Source organism: Megalops cyprinoides, chromosome 9 (assembly GCF_013368585.1).
Source record: "Megalops cyprinoides isolate fMegCyp1 chromosome 9, fMegCyp1.pri, whole genome shotgun sequence".
Lineage (NCBI taxonomy): Eukaryota > Metazoa > Chordata > Actinopteri > Elopiformes > Megalopidae > Megalops > Megalops cyprinoides.
In genome coordinates, this window is record NC_050591.1 from 32,656,506 (window position 1) to 32,668,697 (window position 12,192).

Here is a 12,192-nt window from a genome sequence, read left to right on the forward strand (position 1 = left end):
TCGTCTGGATATTCATAAATAACACATAATAAACAAACGTATCTGTAGTTAACTTGCAATAAAATGAAAATGCTGAGGGGAAAGGATAAAATATACATGTTTACTGCTCAATACAGAAGACTGCTCATTGTATAACAGGATTGCCAAACCACTCAGGCAAACTTAAACATTAAGTAACATCCCCTTTCTCTATGAAAAAAATCATGTCGTACAAAGTGTTCAATATTACAAAAGCTTTATTCAAGTTTCATACTGTAGCTCACAGTGGCATCACTGGCATCCATCATCAGCAAGGGAAATGACAAATATAGTTATGGTTCGGTTGCAATACATCCACAAACTCACAAGTCAGCAATGCATGTTCTGAATGCAATGGAACCTCCTGCACTCAGTGAATCTACTGTTCAACATTCTGCCGTCACGTGACAGCAAATCTGCCCTGAAACATATAGGCCCACTGGGGCACGTCCTGTGCAGTTGATTGTGAGAGGAGATTTCCTTCCCGAGAGGAAGTGCTTCTGCATTCCCCAGCGAGGCATGCAATTTCCTCCTTTTGGTGCACCGCTGTGTCGGCTGGGACAGGAATGTAGGTCATGACATTCCAGGGCCCCATTTGGTTTTCCTGGAGAGTTGTAACCCCAGAGCTCTCTCCCTCAAGGCACTTTTCCTTGCTGCCTCTCCTGTTTTCGCTGCAAGTACCGAGCACGTGCCTCTGACACCGAGCTTTCATTATTCCTCTTCCCCAGTTTCTTCAGTGCATCCTCCACCGAGCCCTCTGTACAGGAATCCAGGCCATTAAAAAGTGCACAGAGCACATTCGTTAGTGACTCCCTAATCCCCTATATCCATGCCCACGAAGAACAGGCATTATCAAGCAATATATAAACAGTTTTTTCCATTATTCCCTCAGGCACTCACAAGGGTGTCTTCGCTGAAAATGTTACATTTGTATAATTTTCTTATATATTCTTGTGTATACTCTCCCCTTCTCTCCCACCCACCCCTCGAAAAACATTGAGATGTTCTGGTAACCCTGCGGCTCATGGACTCTCTGGGTTGCGTGGACAGTGTCAAGAGCTGGGCTTGTTCAACCAAATGGTTCCCTTGGACAGTATTTGGAGGAGAAAGCCGCTGGTGCCATTACATGCTGCTGGCTTGCCTGGAATCTTTTTACAGCTCTTACCTGCTTGTCTTTTGGCTGCGTCTTTTGCCTCCCACTTGGCCACCTCCTCATCGGTCACCTCTTCCCTGGCCACGCTGCTCAGCTCATGCACATCCACCTCATGCAGCTTGGGCAGCAGGTCCTTCACCCACTCATAGCGGATGGGACACACCGTCCGCACGTACACGTGTGAGGTGACCAGCACATCATGGAAGATGATCCAGTCCAGCTGGGCCTCCTGGTCAAAGAGCTTAAAGGAAAGAGGAGATTCAGGTAAAGCAGTTGAGACGTTATATGAGATACAAAATCAGATGATTCCTTAGATTCATGTAAATAATTTCAGAACATTCATGACATCAGGTAAACCACCTGAGAAGACTGATATAATTCAAGTAAATTAGCTGAGAAGATACTGGGGATTTAGGTAAAAAAGTTCAAGATACAGGAGATTCAAATAAATCAGATGAGCAGATACAGGAGATATTGCATGGGACACCATTTCACATGGTACATTCAGCCAATATGAGCACTGCCTAATAGTGCAGTAAGTTATTTTTCCTTACTGCTGATGATGGGTGTATGTGAACCACAGATCCATGTCCATCCATTGTACAGAAGGTTCTTCCAACTGACCTGGAAAGAAACGATGCAGTGTCACTGATTGTGACCTCCTCCTGATGTCAAGGCACAAGAAGGCCTGTGCCATCTTTATTGTGACACGCGCCTAATGCAAGACTGTCAGATTTATTCCACTGGCTCTCTGCAGTATACTGCACAATAAGGCTTGGCATTTCTGTTTCATTCTGCAATTAAATTATGAGCGCGTTATATGAAAAAGGGAAGCCACAGAGAAAGGAAAAGGACGAATGTCGAAGGATGAATTGAGCAATTCATATTACCCTAATGGAATTAATCTGTTCTGCGGTGCAGTCGTAAAAATGTGGTTGAACTCCTGAAGGCTCATGGTTTGTGTAATCATCAAGCTTCACTGCAGCATTCCAAGACGAAAGGAACCAGTGTGGTCTCAGCTCCTAAGATTTCTGAATTTTCCTGTGTCATACTGTTGTACCGTTCTGTCCTGGTGCGGAGATTGTAAGTAGGAGATGAATGAAAGACTCTGTAATTCTGAGAAATGTTTATAGCAATCTATTTCTGTCTAAAGGTAACGTTATGGGAATCAAAACCAGCTGTTACCTTTGACTTCTTTTGTGCAGTGATGCCTCTGCAAGAGGCTGGCCCCATTTTGTTAATGTTTCATTTGTCTCATTTCATCTCAGATATTTTTCACATTAACTCTGGCACCCAATGAAAATGAACAACAACTTCTCAATTCCATCAGCAGAGGAAATTGTTTACCACATAAACAGTTATAAACCAGTGTGGGTTTTTTTTCCTAAATGTTCTTTCTCCTAAAGTTTCTTTCTCTAAATAACATCTTACAAAAGAAAGCTTTCTGTGCCAACATTTGGCCTAGTGACCCAGATATTGTGGATTACAAAGGAAAAATCATTCCCTTTGTACCTCTCATTTTTACACTACTTTACGCAGCTCAGACTGGTGTTGATACAAACACCTAGTTTTTTGCCCACTGTGAGTTATTACGATGGCAGTAAAAACTAGATAAAGTTGGGAGCCAACTGAACATCACACTCAGATTGCATCTAGGTTTCTATAAAGTACATACAATGAGAATTCAAATCTCCAAACGTTCACAGACCTCTTAAAACTAGGATTTTCTAAATGGTATGAATTATGAAATTAATTATTCCACATATGAATAATTTCTTTCATTTTGTAGATAGACACTTTAAATGTACTTTCACTGCTCCCAGCATATCCAGCCAAATGCACTGTCTGAAGGACTACAGGCAGCTACAAACTTAGACTGAATTGCATAGGCAGCCAGTATAAGATAAGAGCACAAGGGGGTCTGGGTATGTTGCCCAGTCAGACTGTAATGGCTCTGTTTGTTCCCCACCCAAACTGGACACATTCCTGAAACTACTAGCATACCTCCTGGCCACGTTGGCAAAGTACCCTGCACAAAGACATCTCCGAAACAGCTCACTTCGACTGCCATCGCACGTCTCCACAGGAAAATCTCTCTGCTGTAACAGTGAACAAGAAGACACAGCATTTATTGATCAGTTTAGTCACAGTGATCAGAATGAAGCTGCAACTGAGTATCAAACCAGACAGGAGACCCAATTTGCGGTTTTGATGTACCCAGCTGCCCAGACTGCTTAGGCCTCATTCCCTGTTACTGGCTTCATCCTCTGTTTCTGGGTCTCAGAGGGACAACACCTACGCCCTTATATTTATTTTATATTTTACACTTGTTTATTGCATTATTACATTACACTGAAGGTGTTTTTCCATCTGAACGAAATCCCCCTTTTCACTTAAGTCTATTACCAGTACAAGTACAGTATCGCCATTTGTAGGAACTGTGAGAACATGTCTCCCATGAATGGTTAGGGTCTCCTGGGCTTGACAGTGCACTTAAGGCTGAAGGCGTCGGGGGTCACCTGTTTAAGCCGGAGAAGAATCTCTCGCAGCTGTGTTTCCACACTGAAGGCTGACTTTAGCGCCCTCCAGTGGATCCAGTGATCTCTGCACCACGCAGACGGAGTGTCACTGTGGAAAACAGAGCTTGTACTCAGACATGTATCTGGCTGGAATCTCCTAACCTCCACCCTGTGTTTTCAGTGCAGTCCGAACAGGATGGCATGGCTGGAAGGAGATGATATTCGCCAGTACCTGGCTCTGCACTTCTCAAAGATGCTCAGCAGCACAGTGAAGTCGTTGCAGCTGCCCGCCTCCGCAATAAGCTGCCTGTGCTTCCTTTCAGCGTCCTGCTGCTTCTCCTGTTTTCCTAAAGGGGGCGCAACACCAAGATTTTTATTATTCATTTGGTTTGGTGTTGCTGCTACTCCAACTGTTTTCAGTTTCTGAACCTAAGCTGCAGGTGCCTGTGATCATTACCTGGTCGAATGAAGAAGTTCTCCACAGACAGCATGGCAGCCACAGGGAGCAGCAGGTCCTCACAGCCCACAGAAGCAGCCTTCAGCAGGGCCCGAGTCAGCCCGGGGGGCAGGGGGAACTCCACCATCAGCTGACCCAGCTTGGTCACATGACCTCTCCTTCAGTATGGAGGGGTGGGTTATGGTAAAAAGAACACACCCAAAATTAATAACTCAACACAGCATAGCAGACAACACACAAACAACAAGTATCTAAGGCAAAGTGAATATTCAACAGGTGTAGTGCTATTGTACAGTGAGTGGGGAAACTGGCTATTGATATGGCCCTGATAATCAATAGGCAAGCTGCTTACTGGGGAAACACATTGGTCAGAGCAAGTATCAAGGGCAGCCCATTTATTCTGTTTAGAATACATTGTCACCTTGTCCAGAGTGGCCAAGGATATCGGATAGAACAGAACAGAATAGGAAAGAAAAACTTTTGTCCATTCAGTATTTATAAAATAAAAATGCTGCTTCAGCTCCTAAGACAGGCTAAGACATTATGAAGGCATACACCAATGCAGAACACACATCACAGCCTTTAGTCTGACAGTTACTCCCTATCGCAGTTTGCACATTTTAAGTCATACCATTGTTTATAAGTGTAAATGTAGCACACCAAATACAACAAATCATTTAAAAAGCTCTGTAGCTATAGTGGTATAACCTGAGGCAAGAGAGTGTATGTCCCTCACCTGTCTATGGCATCACACTGGTACAGCTGTTTCAAGGCAGCCAGGATAAACCTTTCCTCTGGCCGGTCAAGATAAGGGAACCTTAACACGAGAACAAACAAAAACAAAATTAACTCAGGCGCTCTAAACCTCAAGCTTATATCTGATATTGTACAGCATCTGATCTTGTTTTATCAGTTTTATCCAAATTTACTCAGCGGGCTGACAGTCTTGTCATTTCGGTGCATAATTTTCTCAACAGGTAAGCACCACTTCAAAATATTGGTCACACCTTCCATTTCTCATGGCAGCAATCCCAACAGCAAACAGCAGTCTTTCAATAGTGAAGGACATATTTCTCATATTCATGGGACACCACGTAAATGTATGTTCCTGAACTAGTGGAGTGGCAGCACAAATGAGTTTAAAAAGTTTCTAAATGACCCCAGCTCAGGGCTGGGCTGTGGGGCTGTGATTGCTGACAGTACCTGATGACATCGTGGACCCCAAGGCACTTCAGGGTGAGGATGACCGCAGTGAGACTGGTCCTCTGGATCTCTGGGACCGTGTACTCTGGCATGCACTTCTCCCAGAATTCTTTGCTGTAGATCCTGAAGCATTTCCCAGCTGAGGTCCTCCCGGCCCTGCCAGCCCTTTGCTGTGCCTCGCTCCTAAACGTCGCAGCCAAATCACCATGGGATATGGCACATCATCATCACCAAAACATCAGCCCGATTTTCCCAAACCACCAGCATATAATTTACAAACTGCATTTTTGTCATAAGAAAGCGCATTTTGCACCATTTTGAGACTTACTTTGAAATGGGCACCACTTCCAGAGTATCCAGTCCCACTCGAGAGTTGTGGTTCAGCTGCTTTACAAACCCACTATCAACAATATACCTGCCACAATAAACAGTAAAATAAACAGAAATTATAGCCCTTTTGCAGTATGACATCCATTAATAATAGTCCACCAATACATTTCCACCACTTAAATTCACATTCAGATTCCCCAAATGCACAGCAATGATACTGTACACATACTATTACAATATGTAAATGACAACATGCATTCTGTGCTTCTGTGACCCTGTGGTCTGTGAGCTGCTGAACAGCAAGCTATACACACTTGAAATTAAACTACATTTTTACATGTGTAATACAGAGTATGTAATAAAACGGAAAAAGGAAGTCATGTAAATGCTTTAAATGGTGACATACTGTAGCTGTAGAGGTGTAATTCAGCTGTCATTCTTCTATATAAAATGAAATGTAAAGTGACAGCTGGATCTGGAGGACAGTGCTGTCGAAAGGGTCTGCTCTCTGACGCACCTGATTCCCTCAATCGTCAGGGATGTTGCTGCAATGTTGGTTGCAACAACGCACTTCCTCACGCCCTTTGGAGGTGGCTGAAAGATCTGCCTTTGCTGCTCTGTGGAGACAGAGGCGACACTGCCACATTCACATGGCTGATTTTGAAACTGGAGCTGTCTGACGCTGTAGGCTGAGGCGAGAACTACCACGTCTCCCTATTCTTTTGAACAGTTTACATGGGAAGCCAGAATTTTTTATTCATCAAATGACTGATGTCTGTAAATTTTGATAGGCAAAAACTTTCATGTCAGCCTTGAAGTGCTCCAGACAGGTGTGTGTGAAGTGCTTCAGGTTACTGCTTCTAAAGGACAAAATACAATAAAAGACTGGTGCATACTGTAGTATTGTGTTGATATTGTAAACGTAATCTTTTGTCAGTGAATGAAAAGCATAACACTGGAAATTAATGCAAGCATGTCATAATGTTTGTTGTGGATATCCACCAATAACCAGGTACCCTGGTGCCATGTTTTCTTCATGTCATCACTTTACCTGACACACCCTTGTGACAGTGTTTTGCTGGATCAAAGTGTTCAGCTAGTGTTATAGCTAGAATGGTTTTTGTTTGCTACTGTAAACTGTCAGTTATAAGTAGCTAAGTTAGCTTTCATGTGAGTATATATTATTAGTATTAGGCAAGTTCAACATAACTGAAATATACCGTGTTAAAATTTTCTGTTAAACAGTAAAGCTGGTTAGGCACTCCATGGCAACTCAGATTTGTCTCTGAAAATCCCATCTGGAGGTTTAGACTGAACACATAAAGTATTTATAAATTAGACCCTAAGGCAACATTCAGTGGAGTTGGCATGCATTCAATGGATTTGTTGAGTCATCTAACAAAACTGTTTATCTTAAATATTGAAATAGGCTCCCTAAGTAAATTAAATGGAATTTAAACCTCTTTACAAAGCAACAAAATATTGAACAATATCTTTTTTTCCCAGATAAATATTGTACAAATCCTCCAAATTCCATCAGAGAGCATGCTCAGACCCAGCTCCAGATTGGTACCTGTTGGCATAGATCCATAGAGAGGCAGGATCAGCAGGCCGTCCACGGAGCGATCCTGCACATCGTATCGGTAGTCTATGGCCTCGGCCTTCTCATACAGCATGTCACAGGCTTTCTCAATCTCTGATTGCCCTGCATTCACAAGTGAAGAGGAGAATTGATTATGCCAGAGAGAGAGAGACCCAAGTATCATTTCCCACATTCAGCTTCAGCCAAGGAGATACCCATCATGCAGCAGCAGCATTTTCAAAAATGCCTAATCTGACATTCTAACATAATAAACACTCCCTTTGGGGTTGATCTTGAGGCATTTGGCTCCAAAGAACTTGCACAGTTCTCATTAGTGCAATGGCTGTCCTTTGTGGTTACAGGAAAGGAATCTCTGATTTCCGTCCAAGGTCGGACATATGTGGGCAGACTAAACAAATAGCATTCCTTCACCAGGAGCAGCCCAAGCCTCAAAGGATCCTGAGGACCCTATTGCCAAATTCTTCGGCAGCACATGCAATCTCTGTGTGCTTCCTTTGACTTGATTTACAAGCCAGAGTCTTCTCCAAGTTGCCCCTATGTGTTGTAACCCAGTAAGACCCAAATTTTGAAACCCAGTGAGCAGAGCTCTGGCATGCGGACGATTTGTGGGGCTTAGTTTACCCGTGAGAAACACAAGGATGTCCCCCGCTGCCTCACTGGTGTGCAGATCCAGTGTCACCTTCACAGCCTTACCAGACGTACAGACAAGACACATGTTAGTCATCATTTTAGATGTACAGTACTAGTCAAAAGCTTGGACACACCTGATTAAGATAATGGGAAACATGCATTCAAAGACATTTTGATCTATGATTGTAGACTAGACTTATGCTTAAATGCGTGAAATGTGCTTCTTAGAAAAATATAAATAGTGAAATTTGATGCCTTAGTGTGTATTTCTTTCTAAAAAAAACTTAAAATATTTGAAGAATGTAAAATATTAGATAGTTTTGATTTAACACTTTTTTGGTCAATGTTGTGTTATATGATAGTTTTGACGTCTTTACTATTATTCTAAAATGTGGAAAATAGTAAAAATAAAAAAGTATTTTTTTACAGCATTCGTACTTTAGATTTAGTTATTGTAGTTGATGAAGATGTATTTTTTGCAGCTACATTTGGCAACAGAAGACAGCCAATGTATATCCACACCCAACCAAGTTTCACCACCCAAACAAGAAATATCTCCAGGAAACACAGCACATCGCACCTCCTTCACATAGACTGTGCTGTCTGTGTCTTTGGGGCCAATCAGACCGCAGAATCTCTCAACAACAGGAAACGTACGCCCAGGAATGGTGAAGACAGGACAGTCTCCAAGGAAGGCGGAGAGCTTGTCTGTCTCGAGGGTAGCTGACATCACCACCACCTTCAGAGGGGCGGAGCGGCCTGAGGAACCCCCTCGGGGTTGGAGCACCCTCCTCTTTAGCAGGCCCAGTAAGATGTCCTGCAACATACGGACACAATGCACCGATCAGCTCACGAATAGCCAATCAGCAAACTGGAGGTTTCCTGAATCAAAAGGCTTTCAAACAGATTTTGACCTATGGCCAAGGTATATAGTCGCCATATCTAAGAAATGCATCCAATATTTAAATGGTTGAATACTCAGAAAATGTGTACATGTATCTTAGATCACTGATTGGGAGCAAAACGGTAGACCTTCAGCCATACTGGCTTGAAGGTATGCTTTTCTTCACTGCTTTCCAAGGCTCAACACCAGAGAAATGAAAAGAAATGCAGTGAGTGCATTATTTCTTCAGAAGTAAAAGTACACTGGCTTAGTGCCCTTGAAACAGAGCACCTTAAACGAGAACATACAGAACTCCCTTACCACCAAACAAACTCCACAGTGATGCCAGCCAGTCACAGCTATGCACACCTTCCAGTGACATGTCTCAAAGCCATCAGTCAGCTTGGAGCATTCATTGCATTACATTATTGTCATTTAGCAAATGCTCTTACCCAGAGTGATCTACATAGATAACGATTCTATCCATTTGTACAGCAAAATATTTACTTTAGCAATTCTAGGTTAAGTACCTTACGTTAAGGTCAAAGGTACAACAGCAGTGCCCCAGCAAGGAATGGAACCAGCAACCTTTCGGTTACAAGTCTTGCGCCTTACCACTATGCCACACTACTGCCTGTACTTGACTGAGTCAAGTAACAATCACTCAAACATATGAAGAGTGAGCGGCTGCAGCACTGGAGCTTGACCTTCCCCTCACTACTGATACTTACCGTGTTCAAACTCCTCTCATGAGCCTCATCCAGGATCACCACACTGTACTTCGTAAGACTGGGGTCTGCCAGAATCTCCCTCAGCAGGCAGCCATCTGTCATGTACTTAATGGAGGTGTCCTGCCCAAAGAAAATATCAAAGTTTTCCATCTACAGGCAAACACGAGTTATTTTCCCCAACACCGGGTAACACGCCAGACAGTCATTTATCCCCCCAGTCTTGCAGTGATTATTCATGCAGATCTGAACACACAAAGTTGTCTTATTGCTTCACTTAATGACTGGAGTAAAAGAAAGTCTGGTTCCATTTGGCCCAATAAATGCATTTCAATGTGTGCAGCCTAAGTCATTGATCACGTAGCAGGCATATGCAAGTAAATTCCAGAGAAGGTTCTACTACACATTGTATCTCTGCAAATGCTTACTCTCTGCTGAGTAACAGTTCACGCTGCATTTTCAATTAGCAATGACTTTGCCTTTTGCATCATACTTTCAGGTCAAACATAACCAAATTCATAAACTTGTTTCCTTGATGACAATAATGGAAAATTATCATGAATAACTATTTAAACACTACATTCCAAGTTGATTGCAATAGTAATTAGCTTTACATCTGATTCTCTGCCGTTTCTTGAAGGGCAAAGCTGTCCAAGTTTACCACAGTGGGACCTTTTGTTAGATTGTAAATTTTCACTTTCACTGTCCTGCTCTAAGCCGAATGACTTGGACGATGGATATTTTTATGGGAGAAGACACTAGTCATGATTTAGTCAAGCTAGATTCCTTGCCTCCGCTGGTTGTGTCAGTCTCAGTGTTCACCGGATTAGGAAGCGAGTCGACGGACTTACCTGCGAGGAGCAGTCGTCGAAGCGCACCTGATAGCCCACCTCCCTGCCCAGAGAACAGGCCATCTCCTGGGACACCCTGTGGGCAACTGTAATAGCAGCAACTCTCCGCGGCTGAGTCACACCGATCATGCCGTCCTTCCAAAAACCTTGCCAACCGAGCAAAAGAAGGACACATGTTTGCTGTCTGTATGTACTGCTAAGGGGATATTGTACTGTAAATATTTGGTAATATAAACACATTGATACATTGTAATATAAATGTGTAATATAAATATTTCGTAAATAAATATTTAGTAATATACATATATTAATATATTGTGATGTAAATGTACCCTGCTTTCCAGGAACTTACACTCACGTAGCTAGCAACTACTGTGTCTAGCTGTGTCTGTCAGCTTGTTAGCCAAAAAGCTTATGCTAACTTTACGTGGGCAGCTGTATGTCATATTTTAGCTAACCAAACAACAGCTGTAATTTGACAGTTTGGTAGACAGTTAGCAAACTAGCATACTCGACACTGTATTCAACAAGCTGTCTTACCTGCTTTATGAATGTACTGCGGAAGCTGGGTGGTTTTCCCACTGCCCGTTTCTCCCGTTACAATCAAGAACGGATTGGCTTTGACAGCCTGGATAAGTTTTTCCCTGTGATGGGATATCGGCAAGCTTTTGGAATCCCATGAATCCACCGTGGGACACGACCTATCCCGTTTAGACATTGCTAGCTAGCTAGCTAACCTAATTTAACTAGAGTTAGCAAGAATAGCTAGCAAACAAGCAGCTTGGCTAGCTAACGTGAGATGAAGTTAGCTGGACGTTAGCTGAAGTTAGCTAACTTTAACTACCAAGAGATCGGTGACTCTGATATCTTGTATATTTTACAATGTAAAAATATTGCACTTTTTCATATTGACAGATTCGACTCAACAGAAATATTACTTTAAGAAATAACAGTATTGCTACAATGATTAATACAACTGGTTTGCCGGCTACGTACACCCATATATGCCATTCCGTACACCGTATGAGAGAACCGCAGTAGACTCTGTTTTGATTGGTCCTTGCACAAAATGAATACATTTTCATTGGTCTTCACGTTGATGAGGCGGACGGCAGAACTCTCGTTGCGTACGGAAAGATAAAGGGATCAAAAATATGAAAAAACGGTATTCGTTTACTTATAAATCATGTGCATACCGTCACTTGAACATGTTTAGAGTCACTGGACGTAGCTCATCATATTATTGGTCTAAATAGGCATAATCCTGTGTCACCGTCGTGGAGTCCCAAACTTGCATAGAATGCATAAATTCTGTAGTGGGGGTGAACTCTGGTACTGAAGATGAACGGCCACCCAGAATCGGGCATAAAGATGGTCGTTTTTCAAAATATTGCTCATCTGACACTAAAGCCAAATTCCACGACTTCTATAATGCTTGATAAATATTCTTCCGACACAATCGCATATTGTGTTAAATAACACAAAGGTTTTAACAATAATTATGTTAGTTATTGACTAAGATTAACATTCTTACCCCTTATATAACTTTTGAACATTAATTTTGGAATAATCTTTTTGTTGAATGCAACCACTTCCGTGACACAAGTGATTCTTTATCACATACCAAGCATAAAAAGAAACCTTCAATTCATGAGTGTTTTAGATTTCAGATATTCTTCAAATATTTGTTCAAATTTTATTAACTCGTGATTATTGCCTCACAATGTTGAGTATTGTCAAAACAGTACACCATGTTGTTAGTTTTATTAGTATTACATTTACTTTATTTTTCTGAAACATACATACATACACACACA

At 42.2% G+C, this 12,192-nt stretch overlaps 1 protein-coding gene across 1 annotated transcript; it reads right to left on the reverse strand.

Moving 5' to 3' along the window:
• Positions 1-275: 275 nt before the first annotated feature.
• On the reverse strand, positions 276-11,093 carry dhx40 (DEAH (Asp-Glu-Ala-His) box polypeptide 40). The gene is made up of 17 exons (XM_036536797.1): positions 10,916-11,093; positions 10,376-10,521; positions 9,528-9,647; positions 8,494-8,730; positions 7,905-7,971; positions 7,254-7,385; positions 6,198-6,297; positions 5,679-5,765; positions 5,351-5,533; positions 4,884-4,964; positions 4,148-4,305; positions 3,923-4,037; positions 3,691-3,799; positions 3,176-3,270; positions 1,726-1,795; positions 1,184-1,412; positions 276-775 (listed from the first exon to the last, which is right to left on the reverse strand). The coding sequence occupies exons 1-17, from the start codon at positions 11,091-11,093 to the stop codon at positions 654-656; spliced, it is 2,229 nt and encodes a 742-aa protein (XP_036392690.1). The 3' UTR covers positions 276-653.
• Between the last annotated feature and the right edge of the window lie 1,099 nt (positions 11,094-12,192).